General features: G+C 42.7%; 1 protein-coding gene across 5 annotated transcripts in view; it reads left to right on the top strand.

Moving 5' to 3' along the window:
• MARCH8 (membrane associated ring-CH-type finger 8) overlaps nt 1-18,014 on the top strand; it is an 88,013-nt gene that overhangs the window by 12,818 nt on the left and 57,181 nt on the right. For 4 of the 5 annotated variants that reach the window (NM_001286368.3, NM_001397785.1, NM_001397783.1 and 1 more), the window contains 1 exon segment: nt 8,424-8,602. In NM_001286368.3, the coding sequence (NP_001273297.1) occupies nt 8,507-8,602 (96 nt within the window). In that variant the 5' untranslated portion in view covers nt 8,424-8,506. 5 annotated transcript variants of the gene reach the window in all.

Genomic DNA, 18,014 nt, shown 5'->3' with positions numbered 1-18,014 from the left:
TCTGGTGTCGGAGGGAAGTTAATTCTGTTCAGATCTGGACCCTCTCTGTAGGCTTTACACAGCTTTGCTGTTCAATGATAATACTGTTACACGGGGCTTCTTACAGAATCACAGAATCCTTGGAGTTGGAAGGGACCTTTAAAGATCATTTAGTCCAGCTCCCCTGCAATGAACAGGGACATCCACAGCTTGATCTGGGTGTCCAGGGCCTGATCCAGCCTCATCTTGAAAGTCCCCAGGGATGGGGCACCCCCCACACAATTCTGGGCAACCTGTTCCAATGCCTCATCACCCTCACTGTAAAAGACCTTGTATCTGACCTAAATATACACCATGGCACAACTGTCACGTTGGAATTGATGAGTAACACCATATTTGTTTCTCTAGCAGCTCTGTCAAACCAAGAATCTAGAGGCTGTGACCATGCAGGTGTGAACCTGGGGAGTGATTAACACCTGTCCTGCTGTTATCACTGGTCTGTCTGCAGTGCCTGGAATTGTGGTGGTACCAGATACAGTGTATTGCTACAGCAAGGAGCAGTGTCAGCACCACAGAACTTATGTGTGCGTGTGAAGCAGATGGAAAGTGGGTAAGGGGAAGTACTGTTATCCTGCCATTGCACAGAGGGGTCAAGTGAAGAACTTAAACGCTTTGACTTCCTGAACCACAGCTGGTGAGGACGCCTCTTTATTGCTGATATTTAGGGGGGAGAAAAGGTGAGCACTTGTGCATGTGGGGCAGTGGATGGATCCCACAGCTTGTTATCCTTTCTGGAGCACAAGCTCTTGTGCAGGTGGCAATGCTGATCCTCCCGCTGAAAAAGGAGGCTCTTGTTTGATGTTAGCAAATGTATAGAGAAGGCATTAGTATGGAAAAAGACCAAAAAGGCCATAAAATGTTCAGGCGTAGGGTGCCTACATTTCCAGTAAAAAGCTCTCACTGAAAGCCTTTGCAGTTCAATGACCTGTATGTAGTCCTCCCCTGGATTTAAGATTTATTTACAATTTAACTCTCTTAACTTCAGGGGAAAGCAAATGACTTCAGGTAGCTATTTTTGCATCAGAAGGTCAGGTTACTTCTAAACGTGGGAAAAAGTGGTTGAAAACAGAACTTAGTGGTATCATACGTATTTGTAGAGGAATCAAGGAGAGATTGCTTGGTACGTTGGCCTTCTTGCTTTGCACTTGAGCTTTTGAAGAGTCTGGTTTGGAGCTCTCTAATTTCTGCTTTGTGCAAGTTCTACGGAATGTAGTTATTAGCTATTTCCTTAGAAGGAGCTTAGCAGTATGTCATAATGATGCAGAAAGATAGATTTATTTTTAAGATTTCCAGAGTAAAGATATGTTGTAACTCTTTACTTACAGACTTAAGTTATCTGAGGTTTAACTCATGAATCATTCAAAAGAAATACATTATGTGCACCAATTTGGAAATTTCTTATTCACCCAGGGACAAAGAGGCAACGATTTCATACTTCTTCAAAATACAGAATCATTTAGTAAATACTATGTTCTTTTTACCCTGGCTTAGGAGGAACGGTTTGCCTAGCAGCAATTAAACAATAGTGAAAAACGTTGCTTAGGCGCCTGTTGTTCATAAATAGCCTTCACAAATGTTATCCTCTGATGTACTGGAAAATAAGTGATGTAGCACAGGATTTTCCTAGAAATACATCATTGTTATCCATGTATAATACAGAATGTGAGCAATGTCCTCACTGAACAATAATGAAATTGTTTTGCTTCTTCGCTATCTTGTGTTGTAAATATTTACACTGTTTGAGAAACACAGGCTTTCATTGTCCACATGTAAATTTATGCATTTGTTTTTAATAGTCTTTATTAATTTTGAAGATGAAGATACAGGGCAATTTTTCCCTGGATATCAGAACTGAGTTTCATGAACCTCAAAATGATTATAGTAGAGAATGGGGATGATCACAAACAAGTTATAGGTGTTGCCTTACGTCAGGTAGACTTGCAAATGTATTTTGGTGCAGACTTCTCTCACTGGTCTGTATATGTCTTTGTATTTTTCAAAAACTGCAGGAGTAGGTGTGGTGCTGTTGCATGTTGTTATCAGACTGAATATTATGAGGAAGAAAGTCATCGTTCCTACAATAAAGAAAATATTAGCTTGAGCCATGTGATCAAAACAACTGAATTCCTCTCTGAAGTGTGGATTCAGTGCTGATTCAGAGGGAGCAATGTCTTCTCTAGAGGAGGACGTGAATTTTTCAGAAAGCCAACTTCTGGTTACTGTGTGGGAGTTAAGGGGATGGTGGCCAGGAGTGATAACAAGGCAAGCCTTGTGTGTGCTGTGATATTGCATCCTGCCTGGAGCAGTGCCATAGAGACTTGCAGATTGCTGCATGATCCGCGTGCCAGACCTGTTCTGTTGGGAAGCACCTCGGGGCAGGAAGATGTGTTTAACACGAAGGGGTGAGGTGAAATGGTGATAGTCTGGGCACTACAAGAAGTGGCACCCCCAGTACAAATGGATGCGAACTGCCGCCATGCAGAGAGCAGTGCTTGCTGACCTGGAGCACAGCAGCCCTAACTGTTGCCCTCTCAGTCCCCTCACCCTCAAGGGTTCTCAGTGAAAGGAGAATGAAACTTTAGCTTTACCTCTGCATCTTTTTCCTTGTTGTAGTTAGAGACTGTCCCTGCAGTAACCTCTGTTCCTGAGGTGCAAATCATGCTCATCTTCCACTGACGACAAGACAAGGGACTGATGAGAGATCTATGACCATTATTTACTGATCCTGCAATTTAACAGCTTTCTTGTCTGTTCCATTATGTAGAAATGTTTGTAGAAACAATCATATTTGTATTTAGAGAGGAGTCAGTCAGAGCTGTCAGATAATTGTGCTGTGTATAATCTGCAGCTGTATGTTCCTGTGTCTTGAGAAGCTTTCTAAAGGAACATCTGGAATATGCAAAAGGATCTCTTGTCCCCTTTCTAACTCTTTTCAGCTAAGTAACAACATGATTTTAAAAAAGAAATTAGAAGAAAAATATTTTTGTTTTGAAGCTCATTATTTTTAGTACACTTGCAGGTGGAAGAAAGGAGGAACTGAGATATAAAGTGAGAAGTTGCAGTAGAGTTACTAAACATTGCAAGATATATGTACATAGGCATAGCTGTAAATAGCAATAATTCAGAATTAGATCTGTGTAGAGCAAGGTCTGAGTCCAAGCATTCTTTTCACTTATGGCGTTGAACTAACCCTGAAATGCTAAAGGTTCTGTAGGGAAAGAAGTGTCAGTTTCTCTCCATTCTCAACTTTAGCTCTCTTGATTAGATTTGTCAAGTTAACAAATGCATGTGAAATGCATAAGCCTTGATGACATCTCTTACATGGTGCTGTTAACGAAGTACTGATTAAGCTTCAGTAAAACAAAATGAAGCACAGATGCAGGATCCTCTTTTTGAAAATGCACATCTGTCATCTCTAGAAAAGGATTATGTAAGCTACATTAGTAGGGGAGGAGTCCTGACAAGCTCAAAATAAAATAAATAAAAGCTTCAAACTGGAGCCTACACAAGCTAATAGGATTGGAGGTATTTGCAAATATGGAATATGTAGTGTACAACATAGGACACATATAGGCCATGGCCAGTTTGAATGTCAGGGCAGGTGAGCAAGTATGGTGCACGCGGGTTTGCTGAGTACTGCATGAGTGCTTCTGCTAAATTTGAACACACACAGAGAAGAGATTTTTATGCTCATGGGACTTTGAGGCTTCACACTAAGGCCTCCAGCAGAAAAATGGATTCCAAAGCTGCATTAATAGATTATTTTGAGTCTCGCTTAGAGAAAATAAGCAGTACACCATCTTTGAGCAGCGTAATGTTTTTCAGAGGGTTTCTATTCTTGTTTGGGTTGGGTTTCATGCAGTGTGGGAGGGGAGTTCCAGGCATTCACAGCAGTGTTCTGCTAGCCTTCGGGGCAGCACTTCCTACCCTGCAGCTGGTGAATGCCCTGAGCTCCACCGACTCCATCAGCTCCACTGCAGGGTATTCGTGGCATTGCATAGTGCTGCAGTGAATGGATTATCTGGACTGCAGTGACCTGTGTCTTTATTTTTAACTTGCACATCCCCCAGAAGATTGACCTATGTGTTACGACTCACTGTCATCAATGGGAACTAAGGGAATTGAAGAGAAGCGTAAGAAACCTCGAGGCAGACAGGAATAACTCACAGGTGAAATTTGTTCCAGTTCTCATGTTAGCGGCTATCCTCTTGCTTATGCCACAGGTTACAAGTTTATCTTTCATGCACACGAAGGCAGATGCTTTTATAATCCAGAGACTCTATTCTTTACATAGGAAAACAGCTGAGATATTTGGCTTTTTTTTTCTCCTCCTCAGAGCAATGCAAAGCATGTGCATGCACATCCATACGTCCACAGGATGCTGTCCTTTTGGTGCGGCCTATCTGTGTCTGCAGCCAGTGCCACTACAGCTCAACAGCTTCTGCTGGATTTCTCTGCCATATGCTGTGTAAAATGGGAATATGGTGAACTTTGGAGTTTAAATAACCTAATAAAATCTGCAGTTCATACTGCATATTCTTAGATTCCTTTAGATACCAAACTACAGGCAGGAAACCGCGATTTTTGTTCATTTGCCCCCATCTAGATCTTTAATCTAGATCAAGATCTCTCAGTCTAAATCTTTGTTTAGCCTTTATTTTGGAACTATTCATTTGGAATTAAAATAAATTTATTTTATTTTTCTGCGATGGACAGAAAAGCTGCAGTGAGTGGCAGGTGGAGACAGCAGCATGCCTTCCTGTGCCTTGGTCCTTCCGGTGGCACATCTCGTGGAGCAGGCCAGCAGTTCGCAGGGTGTTAGGCTCCACTCTTGTCTGACACATGTCCTGGTTTCCTCAGTGAGGCCTGGTGGGGTGGGTGATGGAAATGGGATTGCAAATAGTCCCCCAGCTGCTTTTGCTATGGTGAGTTTACCTCTTGATGTCAGTTGTTTCCCCCTTGTATACTTGATGCTGATGACCCAAGGGAATCTAATTTTCTGTTGTTGTCAGGAGACACAGTGCACAGGGGAATGCCCCAACACCAGGCCCCAGTCACACATTTGCCTTTCCTCCCCATTTCCTCCTTGAGTACTGTAAAAGACAGTTTGTCTAATTCCCTCTGAATCTTGCTGATGTTGCTGTGGCTGTGTGGTTTTGACATAACTGAGGTCTGATGTTACAGCTGATGTGGTTTCAGGTGTGTGCTGGAAATCTCTGAAGGGTGCAGCTATGGAAACATGTTCAGCTCATTATCATTTGGTGAATGCGCAAACTCCCTATAGGTTTTCTTTAAGTATTTTTCTCTAGTGAACAGTATGTGAGGAACCAGGAAGGCAAGAGAAGATGATCCCTTATCCTACACAGGCAGATGACTGCCCTGCTTGTGGCACCTGGTACACACATGTGCACTCTGTCTCACTTCCCTGCCATCCCATGATTACATCAACTTTCCAGGCAAAATGGAGCTGGAGACTCCTTCCTCCACAAGTGGGACAGCATCCACACCAGCAGTCATGGGGCTTCTCTTATGTGTGGGGTTCACAGACTGAAGCTTGCACAAGGAGGAGGAAGTTGAGCTCCTATCTGCTACCTCTGGGGTATGTTCAGTTGTTGTGTCAGTGCTTTGGCAATAGGATTGCTCACTTTGTACAAGGGAGGGCTCACACATCTAACTGCGCTATGATCTGTGTGATGGCTACAAATCCTGAGTAGAAGGGAGCACATATGAGCTGTCCCCTTACTTCAGCATTGCCTGCTGGGAAGCCTTTCTGGCAGGTTCCTGGTTTGATGTGCTTGAAGCTTTCTTAGATCTTTGTTCTCCCTGTCCCTGGAGGTGTTCAAGGCCAGGTTGGATGGGGCCCTGGGCAGCCTGGTATTAGATACAGAGGTTGGCAGCCCTGCCTGTGGCAGGGGATTTGGAGCTTGATGGATCCTTGAGGTCCCTTCCAACCTAAGCCATTCTGTGATTCTCACATGTTCAACTCCTCACCACTGTGGGATTGGGAGCCCACAGTGTTAATTCAGCTGTGGAAAAAGTCCTGCAGAGCTTGTTGCAATTAGTTTTTTTGGGGAGAGGCATTGCTTTTCTGGCATCCTTGTCAGTATGCGCTGGCACTGCAGATGGTTGACTCGTGTAACTTTATCCTTTAATTAGTGCTGTGGAGCTAAGGTGCTTCAGGTTGGGACTGGCAGGCCTTGAGTGTGTGGTTGTTAGGGTCCTTCCAAGCTGGAGGCGTACAGTGTGGCATCTGGGGTAAGTTTAGAGCTTTTCCTAAGCTGCTCTTGAACAAAGGCAGGCTTTATTGAGTGTCTGCCCAGCTGCTCCACCAGAGGAAGGCTGTTTTACATCGTCTTTGAATGTCTAATTGGATTATATTTTTCAAAGAATTCTATCTTGCTGTCCGTAAAGTACCTGCAGAAAAACTGGTCTGATTTGTTTGTTGGAATCAGAGGGATTTAGCTGTGTTTTCTAATAATTTTCTTTGTTCTTCTTACAGCAGTAAAATGCCCTTGTCTGCAAGTCCACAACCCTTTTTGAGGGCTGCAGACTGGGCTCTGTCCCCACACCCCTTGGCTCAGCCTTTACTGGCAGCAGCACAGAACATATTACCTGACAGATTTTCGTAAGAGCTTGACGCTTCCTGGATTTCATTTATGTTTTCTTGGGAAAATACCTTTCATTCCTGCTTTGTTTATTGCAGTTTGCAATTCCTATCTCAGCCCATGCTTATCTCTCTTCTGGCACTTACAGCTTGGCTCCTTTAGAGGATGAAGCTAAATAGGTGTGGAGGACTTGGAGAAGTTCAGGGCTTTTTTCACTTCGTGTTAGAGTTGCATTTCAGTAGTGCCGGTAAGTCCCATGTTTGCCTCTGTCCTTCAGTAAGGTGGTGTCCTTGCTGTTGCTTGTTCACACTTGTAGATGTTTTTTGTTTTGTTTTGTTTTTTATTTTTTAAGATCAGTGATGTCTAGAAGTTACGGGGGTGTTGCCTTATGGTATGCTGTCTTGGCATTGATGAAAGTAATTTAAATCCTGACTAGGTGTCAGCAACACTCTTGAATTTGGCTGAGCACTCCAATGGGCAGCCAGCATCCTTGGGAAGCAGAAGGCATTGTCTTTGGTTTTCTTTTTGCCAGTGATGTGCTGTATGACTTCTGACAGCTCTTTTTCCCCTCAGTAGAAAGAGGATACTGAGCCATCATTCCTTGAATAAAATTCTTGGGTTTTTTTTTGTTTGTTTTGGTTTTTTTTCCCCTATTTAATCAAAAGCAGTCAAAGATCCTCCAGCACTCCTGTGGAGCCTGGTAGAAATAGGACCACACCGACATCTTTTGCATAATCAACCTAGGAAACTCAGCCTATCTTTAAAACTTCCAATTAATTAAATATTCATGAAGCAATGTATGCCATGTTTGCTAAGGGTGTGCAGTGCTGGTTATACCACTTCCAATTTGTTAAGCAGCATAATATATAGGACATCTATCTAGTCCTTGTTTTTTGCTGTGGCAGATTGAAAAACAAATCAAAAGGTGGTATGTTATGGAAACATAAGAACAATGCTTCATCCAGTTGTCCCACTTAGGCTCTGCTGTGGTAATTCCTCTCTAATCCTTTCCTTAAACACAACTGATTGTGTCTAATTTGCAACAGGTTATGTTCTGACTAAATGCTCCATGAACGTACATGTTTCAAAAAGCTTTTAATCTAATAGCAGGTATGGCTAATTATGCCCGCCTTTCAGATTAGTTGCCAAATTTGGCTAATTTCTGTCTATTACTGTCTTCTCTATGTGTAATGCAGAAGGATAAATTGTGTGTAGCCTGGTGAATTTCTGATTCCTAGCAAGGGATTTTGATTATAATGCTCTCCAGTTGCCTCAAGAAAGGAAAAACTCACGTGACATGTCTTCCTATTGTTGGTACACATTTGGATTAATAATTGGAGCCAAATGCAGTGGTTAAAAACACACAGCACTCGGCCAGACTGGGGACAGTACCTGAGGCAGTGTAAGGAACTCCCTGCACCAGCCTTGCATTCTGCACCTCCAGCAGCACACTCCTGCTGCTCAGCATGAAGAGCTGCTCATCCGCCTCCTCCTCTCTACCCACACAGTCTCAAGCACGAGCCCTGCCCTCTGTCCTGCTCTTGGACCACTTCCCGAACTGTTGATAACTTACTTATTTATTTGCATAAACTGTGCTCTGGCTGTAGCTCTTGAAAAGTCCTGTGCCTTTTTTCACCCAACCAGAACTCCTTCTTGTTCAGAAAGCAGAGAGAAGGCAAGAGGTGCACCTTGGTCTAACTGATGGCTTAGTTTGGGAAATAATTGCATTTTAAAATACTTCATGGGTTTTTCATTTTACTGTTTGTTTTTTTTTTTTAGGTGCAAGGCCTAACAATGGCACTGAATGAGTGCTGCCTTCAAGCCTCCTTCCTGTAAGTGATAGGACCAAACAAGGCGGTGTGATGAACATGCCACTGCATCAAATCTCTGTCATTCCAGCTCAGGATGTTACCTCTTCCAGAGTCTCCAGGAGCAAGACCAAAGAAAAAGAAGAACAGGTAATGACAGATAAATTCAATTTTCACAGGAAGTTATCTGAAGATAAAATGGCAGGGATTACCAAATCAGGCGTGATTCTGATCCAGAGACCCAACTCCTTGCATGATTGCTGCTCTAAGTGAAAATGAATATTAGCCTAATTATTTCTAATTAGCATTCTAATATTTGCCATTTCAAAGCAGGTGGCTGCAAAATACATTGTCATGAAAGTTGTAGCAGGTGTATTTTCCTGAAGATAACACTTGTATCCTTAACTTGGGAGCAAGTTAAGAAGTTAACAAGTTTGAGTGAAAATTTTTGGGGCTTCTGGTACTAATGGGAAATGGAATGCAAAAATATCTGAAGTATCTAATGATTGCAAGCTTAAGAGAATTTAATTAATAGGCTGCTTAAAAAAAATAATTATTAAAGACATAATGTGTATGGTCTTTGGGTATCAACCTTATTTAGACTCTGAGCTGTGTCTCTGTTCAAGCCAAAAGGTCTTTGTGTGTATCAGGTTTTAGTTTATGCTAAAGCTGCACTGAATTTTGCATTATCTGCCAGTTCCACAGAATCCATTTAATGTTTTTATATTGTTTTGTTTATAAATGTTTTAATCCATTTGATGTTTTTATAGCATAAAACCCTAACCCTAGCATTAAAAGCAGTTCAAGAGAACATGCACATTACGGAGCAACTGCAAGGGCAGGCTGGTTCTGTGAACTAGGAACCTGTATTCAGTAGTGGTCAGATTCTCAGGAGGCACAGAGCAGCACTCTTACAGATTGGGCACAGTTGAAGTATTAAGGGACTGCAAAGGCACTGTCATGTTATAGAAGGGGATTAACTGAGACTAACTTTAGGTAGAATTTTAAGAAAAAATGCTGTTTCTGATGTGTTAGGAAACTCTGCTCTGACTAGCCCCTTCACCCATCAGCTGACCAGACTCTGCTCCCTTGTAATTTTGTGGTTTGTCAGTAAAAAGTCTATTGTCTCATAGTTGTGTTTTTGGAGTCTTTATGCAATCCACTTTAAGCTTTTAATGACAGTCCTTCAAATTCTTAAACCAGTAATTAATTTCCTGGATTCCTGAATCCAGGTAGACTGACTTGGTGCTAGTTTTGGTTGCTGGAAGCAGGCAAGAAGTTGTCTTCACAGTTGAGGTGCTTTAAGTTGTTGAGGCATCTTGTCCTCAGGAGTCTGCCAGAATCTCTCGCTTCCTAACCTACAGCGAGTAACAGCAGTCCACGAATGTGCTGGGCAGCTCTCTGTTGCTTCTTTTGGACTCCTCCCATAAAGAAACGGTATGCTCTGAGAGAGCATGAAACAGTTCCCCTGTATATACATGACGGTTCTCTGAATTGGCTACTGACCAGTTAGGTCATGTGAATTAGGAGGCCGATCAGATTAGAACGACCTGTGGTAACTGTTTGACCATGCACTGAGCCCAGAAGTGAGAGTCCCAAAGTCTCTTTCTAAACCTTTTCTTCTGTTTCTGACGCAGCAACTTCAGATATAGGGTGCAAGAGGAGGAAATTGTAGAACATCAGCAGTGTATTTTCAATCATTTCGAACCACCTGTGCTGTTTATGAGGTAGATATCACTGCAAGATAAAAAGTACGATTCTCTATTGAGCAAATTTGCTTAGCGGCTGCAGATGGTTTTCCTGCCTTGAGTAACATCTGCAGTTCCAGAGAAAGACGCTAGGTAAAACTAAGAAAGAAAGCATTTGCGCTGCAGTTTTATAAGTTCAGTACAAATCCAGTGTAACTTTCCATTATGCAACACAGCTTGCAGTTACTTCTCTGTGTTGTGACTGGCCTGGACACCATTCTTGGCGTGGATTTCTACAAAAATATGTAATGGATTTTTAGGAGCGAGTGGAGCATTTTACAATTTGATTTAAGTACCTCAATCTTCTTACCTTTCCTTTCCTTTCTGTATAATAAAGTACTTCTAATGGCAGTAAGCTCCTCAAGCCATTGTGTGCACCGTGGTCTTAAAAAGTTCTGAATTGTACAAAGCCACTTGCCAATCTGAACAAAATCAAACAAACCCCAAATCACAATCAAAGCCAACATTGCCTTTTAAAAGGTAATATGGAGGCTTACTGTATAATAGCAGGTTCTTAGACCAAGGGCATCTCCAGGTGTGCGCTTTGTTGACTGAGTTGACTCTGTACACATCTGCCTTGTTTATTACCAAACTTGGCTAAAACCAAAGTGTATGAAAGTTGAATGTCAGTTAACAGATCAAAGTTTGGCTTACTTTTGTTCTTGTTTTGGTTTACTTTTCCTTTGGGAGCTTGATATTTCAAACTAGATCATTAGCTTGTCTGTACCTGCATTAGCTATTCAGAGAAAGAGCTCGAGAAGCACAGCAGCAAAAAGTGAAGCACCAGTGTGCCTAGAGAGGGAATTTTGCCAGTCTGAGGAAAGTTGGTTTTTTATTTCTTCCCCAGAAGGAAAATGTTTCATTTCTCATTCTCCTATCTTTTGTGAATACAGATGTGTTTAATTTTCCACATTATGTTCATAAGAAATGCAGAGGGAATTTTCTCCAGCTGAATACTTCAGCTCTCTATGTGCACTCTTTCTTGCTTCTGGTCATGATGTAGCTTTGATATTTCAAGTTAAGGCTTGACTGGTTTTAGTAATAGTTTTCCTTACTACAAGAGCAAGTTTTCTGGACTAGTGGTTTGGGACTAACTGAAAAACAGCAAGAAATCCTTACCACTATTATTACACAACAATTTAGGAAAGCGGATAATCTGTAGTCCTTGGGCATGTCTCATGTAGGTTCAATACAAGTGGAAGTCTGTGGCAGAAATCCTACTGCATTTGAAAAGGTGGTAAGGTGCACAACACCTGCCTGCCATTTCTGTTTTAGGTCCTCAGAAGTCAGTGATATTTATTAGTGGAGCCTGGTAGATCCTCGTTCAGGTTAGTCTGATTTTCAAGGTTTGAAACAGTTGAAAACTGTGGTTACCAACAGTCTTTGATGAAACTTTGTCATTTTCACAGTAAAAATGCAGGAGGTCATAAAGGAATTATTACTCTTGCATTTAACTCAGATGAACTGTTAGCTTTAAGAGCTATTAATAACCATCATTAGCTTCTTACTTATCCTTCCCTAGGAATAGCCTCATACTTACCTGCCTTAAGGGAGAGTCACTCTATTGTTTGTGAGGTGCAGCAGACTCTGCCCTTTCTGTCAGCTGTCCTGCTGACAGTGATGTTTCCTAACATATCCTACAGACAGCCCTCAGCACTTGAAGTGGAAATGAGGCAGTGGTGCTGGCATGTGGTTCAGGTGTTGTTCTGCTGTCATTCTGTGGCAGGATATTGCCTGTTTGAGAGGTTTGTGCCCCGCAGGTTGTTTTTAAATGTTAGTGTGGTGAGTGAAGCTCCCTAACCAAAGCTTTTACACTGCCCTTCTGAAAACATATGAGTAACTTCTACACTGTGACCACCTGTGCTGTGATCTCTGCAGCTCTCATAGGCAGATCATGGGTGGGCTGATCAGGTGTGAATGGGAGATCATGGGATGCTGATGCAAACCACTTTGGGCGTACAATGGCCTGGGTGTGGGAGGTGATACTGAGTTGCTCTCAAAGAGCATATAGCAAAGATCATATAGTGCAAAAGCAGATAAACGTTCCAGTCAAACAATTTTATTTCACTGACTGAAACTCTTCTGCTCTCTGTTCTACAGCAAATGCCTTCTTGTCTCTAAGTGCTGTTAAGTAATTATTGACTGCTATGTGCTCAGCAGAGACTTTGTGACAATCTTGTACATATTCAGGTGCTGTCTTGGAGGTGCTATGACTGCCTGATTTGTCTGGATGAAACTGTGGTGAAAGAAGTACATTGTGCTGCATCTTGCTAAACTTCTGTCTTAGCGATCTCTTGCATTCTGTAACAGGAAAGATACTATAGCCTATTAACTCATACAAGCCATGTCTTACCAGAAAAGCAGGACTTAAAAAAAAAAAAAAGAAAAGAAAAGAAAAGAAAAGGAAGAAAAAAAGCAATAGATGCATTTGCAAGAATTTTTAATCACAGATCAGTAGTATAATATAATGGTGAATGCATTTTATTATTGAATCCAGCGTAATGCCTTGAGAGCTATTACATTGTTCTTAAGGTACAGAGGCACACTCTGACCTCTTCAGTTCACCTTTTGGACTTTGAGCTGTGTCTGTGGGCTCTGACTGGCTGAACTTGTTTGAAATGCTTGTGCATTTGTAAGGCAGCGTATGTGGTTTTGTTTGTCCATTGAGCCAAACCAGCCGTTAAGCAAAAAGGCTGTGAATCCTCTGAGAGTTTCTCCCCTTATTATTTTTATACTGAGATTTATGTGTTTGTGTGTAGCTGTGTACTATATTAACACTGTCTGGCATCTTTCTTTTGTTAAATTAACTTTGTATAGAAACTGGTTAACTAACTTGTCCAAGTATCCTGTAACTCTTCTGTGGGAAGCAGATGTCTCATTTGCTGTACTGCTTATAGGCTTGGTCTTAAAGTGGGAATTGCAAAATCCTTTCCTGACAATATGAACTTTGGCTTTCACCTACCATGTTTTCCACTGGATCATAAAGTGCTTCTCGGAAAAAGCTGATATCATACTTCCTGCTTTTTAAAAAGTAGCAGTTAGACAGCTTTTTGTTGACAGAACGGGCAACAGAAGCACATCTGAGGAACTGCAGGGAAAACACTTCTTCTCCCATCGTCTGTGACCAGGTAGCAACACTGAGAAGACCCTGTGTGACAGCCCTCTGAATCATAGCCCTGCAGTGATGCTGCCATGCTGAGAGCAAGGTTTCCTTGGCTGATTTCTGTACTGACTTCTGACATCTTACTGTGTGTTTACATAGGAGCATGTGCTGAATGTGCTCCCACTCAGATTACCTTCAGCAAGTAAACAGTCTAGTGAGGAGCACTACAGGAAAATTGCTTGAGAAATTGCTTGACACCAGATCCCTCTCTTTCCTCCAGGGCTGTGCTTGTCTGTGCTTCAGCACCACCTTTCTTGTGATCTCTCCCTTTGGTTATTAGGAGAGACCTTGTGCTTGTCATGATGGCTTAGCTGTCTTTGCGACCAAGCTCTTCAGGCATCAGGGTACTGTGTATCTCTTCACTACCACAGACACCTTGGTGTCTGTTGGCCTGAGGCATTTCTCCTGCACTCCCCACGGGCACGTAGCACTGTTGCCATTCACTGCCAGCTTCAGGGCTTCTTCCTGCTCTCCCACACGATGTTGGCAAGAGCACCGCTGACCTCCCTCGTCAGCACGCTACCTGGAAGGCTGACAAGTGCACCGAGTGCAGCCTGGCCTGAATTAAACCACTGGTCTGGAATTTGGGATTCGTCTCTTCCTGCCCACTAGGTAGTATTGGGCAAGTCCCCTCTAGTGCTGATGCTCTTTCCACCATCTGTGAAAGTGGGCAGGCACTACTGACTGAAGCCTTGCAAAGGGATTATGGTCTGCACACAAAAGACGAGGAGCCAGAAGCATTTGTCACCAGATCCTCTGAGGGACCCATTTTGACTGTGACCTTCCCAGATCCACGTGAATGTACTCTGCTTTTATTGTGTCAAATGCAGGCTGAGAAGCTTGTCCTCTCCAGCCCCACTCCCGGAAGCTGAACGCAGGAGCGCCTTGTTTCCCAGAAATGTTGATGGCAGCGGAGGAAGAGAGGAAATGGGAAGTGGGAGGGAAGGGCCGGGGGGAGCTGCTCCTGCTTGAGCAGTTGTAACACAGAAAGTCGGATCACACCATTAGATTCTCTGTTGCGTTTGTCTTGGAGTGTGTGCAGCATGTGTGTGTGAGGAGAGGAGCAGGTGGCTTCTGAGTGGAGATGAATTATGAAAGTGCTTTCGAAAGGGATTTGAAGGAGAAAAGGAGAAAACCCTGAATTTTAAAAATGCAGTAGGCATTTCAGAAGCTAACAGCAGTTGTTGATACAGCAGTGGAGTTTTTTTTCATATACCGATGCTTCAGAAAAGAAACTTCTAAAGTTTAAGATGTTGCTGTTTGCTTGTAATCAGACTCATACAGCCTCTGTTTTGATTATTTGTATGCTTATTGCATGTGAACTCCTTGCTTTGGAGTCTCAGCACCAGAAACCTGTAGTTAATTATTATGATCTGTAGCTGTTGCATTAACCTGAATCCTTAAACCACCTCTTTGGTATTAACACAATCTGTCTAGTTTTCGTTAGCAGTTGGTGTGAACAACCTGAGCGTAATTCTTAGGGAAACAAAATTTTATAAAAGAAGTCCTGGCACTGTTTAATTGTGTGATAGCTGAGTGCGTTTCCTTTGTGGTTTGTAGGTGTGTTCCTGTTTTGTGATCCTGGCGTTTTTCTTTCCTGGCAAAACCATGCGTGCTCATTTGCTTTCTAAGAACAGTGTGTCAGTCAGGATCCCACACTGAGCTGTATCTGCATATAAATGTCGGTGTCAGAGCAGAGTGACGCTGAAATCACTGCAGCTCCACAAAGACGGGTCAAGGCCCTAATCATACTTCTCGGGGATTCCCATCGTCCAGTGGCCTTGCTGTTTCTTGAAAGTGATGCTATCAGGCTTCCTGCAAACTGATTTTTAAAGCTTTGCTAATTAAAGGTGATTTCTGTAAATGAAAGAGAGACCAGAAGTGCAGGGATATATTTTTTTCTCCTTCATGCTAAGCCTCATGCATTGATGCATGGTGAGTGCATTGTAGGGGTGAAGCTTCCTTACAGTATCTGTACTTCAGATTTTTCAAAGCTGTGGTTGACATTCAAGTTGCTGATTTTCCATTATACTCCTTACCCTTGTTTTCTGAAAAGGTATATGTAGATGGGCACCTCTGAACTTAGGTAATTTTTCATAGGCCTTACAGTATTTATGAAGAAATCTTGCTGACAAATGAGGAGGGCTTTGTGTTCTCTAGAAATTGCTTCTCTGCTCACTGCAGAAATGTAAGCACTTAAGACTACAGCCTTCTGAGTCAGTAGTCCTCACACCTAGAAACAAAATCCACCTTTGGGATCCATTCAGCTTCTCTTGGTCCCAGAAGAGATGGTTACTCATCTGCCTCTGAACTTCTCTTTGCTGGTTCACATTGCTGCTGTTTTAGAAAGTCATTTATGGAGACTTCATGACACCCACAAATCAAAGTACTTTTTTTTATTGTTATTACTGAACAATTCCAAATTCTTTTTTACAAGGTTAGTGACTGGAATTCAGAACTTCATTTTCAAGAAGTTGAGAACTGAATTCTGCTATTTTCAAAGATAAAGGAAAGAATAGGATCGTGTACTTGTTGATATTTAAGCTTATTTACAACCCAATTCCCTACTTTTATAAATGAGTGCACTTCATGTTAAAGAAAATGAGTGAGATTGGCCTTTTTGTATTTTTTTCATATTCTTGACTGTAGGATGTATCATATTGCTTGTGAACCTGACAACAGGTGGCTTCGTGGAACATGGAGAGGATTGTCCTTAAATCTGCAGAATTTGGCCTAGTTCTTGTGCTATGTGCACACAGTGTGCACACAGTGTATTCTTCAGGGGTGCAACATGTGTGGTGCTCCTAGAGGCAGCAGTATGAGACCGAGCAACTAAATGTACTGAATGTTACCCAACTGCAAGCGTGCGTGTTTGTTGGATATTCATATATGCAAAATCTGAGTGTTCAAATGGTTTCTTGATACTGTTTTAATGTTAGAACATCTTCAGTAGTAAGTTTGTGTCTTACGTTTTGGGTTTTTCAGAGACCTCATGATTACATTTATAACATGCATCTTGCTTTTCTGTATGACCTGCTTGAGTCCATATCAAAGGCGGTTGGGAAGAGATGGATTTCTAATGTGCCTCACTACCCTGAAGAAAAATTTGCATTATTTTGCACGTCAGCTAATTTCAGTCACTTTTGCCATATTTGTCTAGGATTGTTTCTAATAGTGCTGCCTTTGCCCTTCATCCCTCCCTTCTTGGATAAACTTCACTATTGCCAGGAAGCGAGGCAACACATGATCAAATACCTCCCCCCAACACACACTTAGGATTTCCACAAGATTGTCTGCTGCTCCGGGATGGACCAGATTCCTGGCCTGCCTGAGGACACAAACAGGTGGGTGACATCTAGTAGGGAGACAGCTTGCAGAGCAGGCAGTACATGGAAGAAACCCTTCAGATGCTATTTCAGCTCAGGTGTGCTTTTCAGTGTGTAGCCCAGTGGTGAGCTGGATAGGTGCGGAGGGCTGAGTTCCAAGTGCCACAGGGCCTGCTTAGAGGAGAGGATCTCCCAGGTGGCAAGCATAAGGGGAAGTGAGAACCCAGAAACTAAAAACACCTCCACATGCTCTTGGGAATGCTGATTAGTTGGCTGTAATCCCTATAAGCATGATTAAAGCTCACCTGATTCATGAGGCTGGTGAAGAAAATAGGTTCTGGAAGGAGAGGTTGTGTGCAGCAGAAGTACGTGCTGTGTCCTGCACTTTGGTTACAAAAACCCCATGCAGTGCTACAGGTTTGGGGCAGAGTGGCTGGCAGCTGCACAGAGGAAAAGGATCTGGGAGTGCTAACTGACAGCTGGCTGAACATAAGCTAGCAGTGTGTCCAGGTGACCAAGAAGGCTAGTGGCATCCTGTCTTGTATCAGAAAGAGTGTAGGTGATCATACCCTGTACTCAGCTCTGGTGAGGCGACACCTTGAGTAATGTGCTTTTGGGCCCCTCACTACAAGAAAGACATCAGGGCCCTGGAGTGTGTCCAAAGAAGGGCAAAGAAGCTGTGAAGAGTCCGGAGCACAAGTGTTATGGAGAGCGGCTGAGGGAACTGGGATTGTTCAGTCTGCAGAAGAGGAGGCTCAGGGGAGACCTTATTGTCCTCTACAACTCCCTGAAAGGAGGTTGTAGTGAGGTGGGAGTTGGCCTCTTTTGGGTAGCAGAGATTGGATGAGAAGGAATGGCTTCAGGTTGTGCCAGGGGAGGTTCAGGTTGGGTTTTAGGGAAAAATTTCTTCTCCAAAACAGTGGTTAATTATTGGAACAGGCTGCCCAGGGAGGTGGTGGAGTCAGTGTCCCTGGAGGTGTTCAAGACACGTGGGGATGTGGCACTGAGGGACATGGTTAGTGGGCATGGTGGGGGTGGGTTGATGATTGGACTAGATGGTCTCAGAGGTCTTTTCCAATCTTAATGATTCAGGGATTCTATGTATGCTGATGCTCAGGTGTGGACGTCTTTTCCTTGACCTTACATTAGAAATCTTTCTCGCAACAAAGTAGTTTGACCTTTCTTATGATGGTGGAGCTCTGTATGAGCCATTGCACTAATCAGTTCATTTCTGTAGAGCTGGCAAAAGTGAACATTAAAAGCTTGTCCATGTTATACTGCAAACCTGTGTGGAATCAGGTTATTTTTTCAGTGATTTTCAGAGC

This window comes from Gallus gallus, chromosome 6 (assembly GCF_016699485.2).
Source record: "Gallus gallus isolate bGalGal1 chromosome 6, bGalGal1.mat.broiler.GRCg7b, whole genome shotgun sequence".
Lineage (NCBI taxonomy): Eukaryota > Metazoa > Chordata > Aves > Galliformes > Phasianidae > Gallus > Gallus gallus.
The sequence above is the reverse complement of the archived record's forward strand: the minus strand, read 5'-3'. Positions and strand labels throughout refer to the sequence as shown.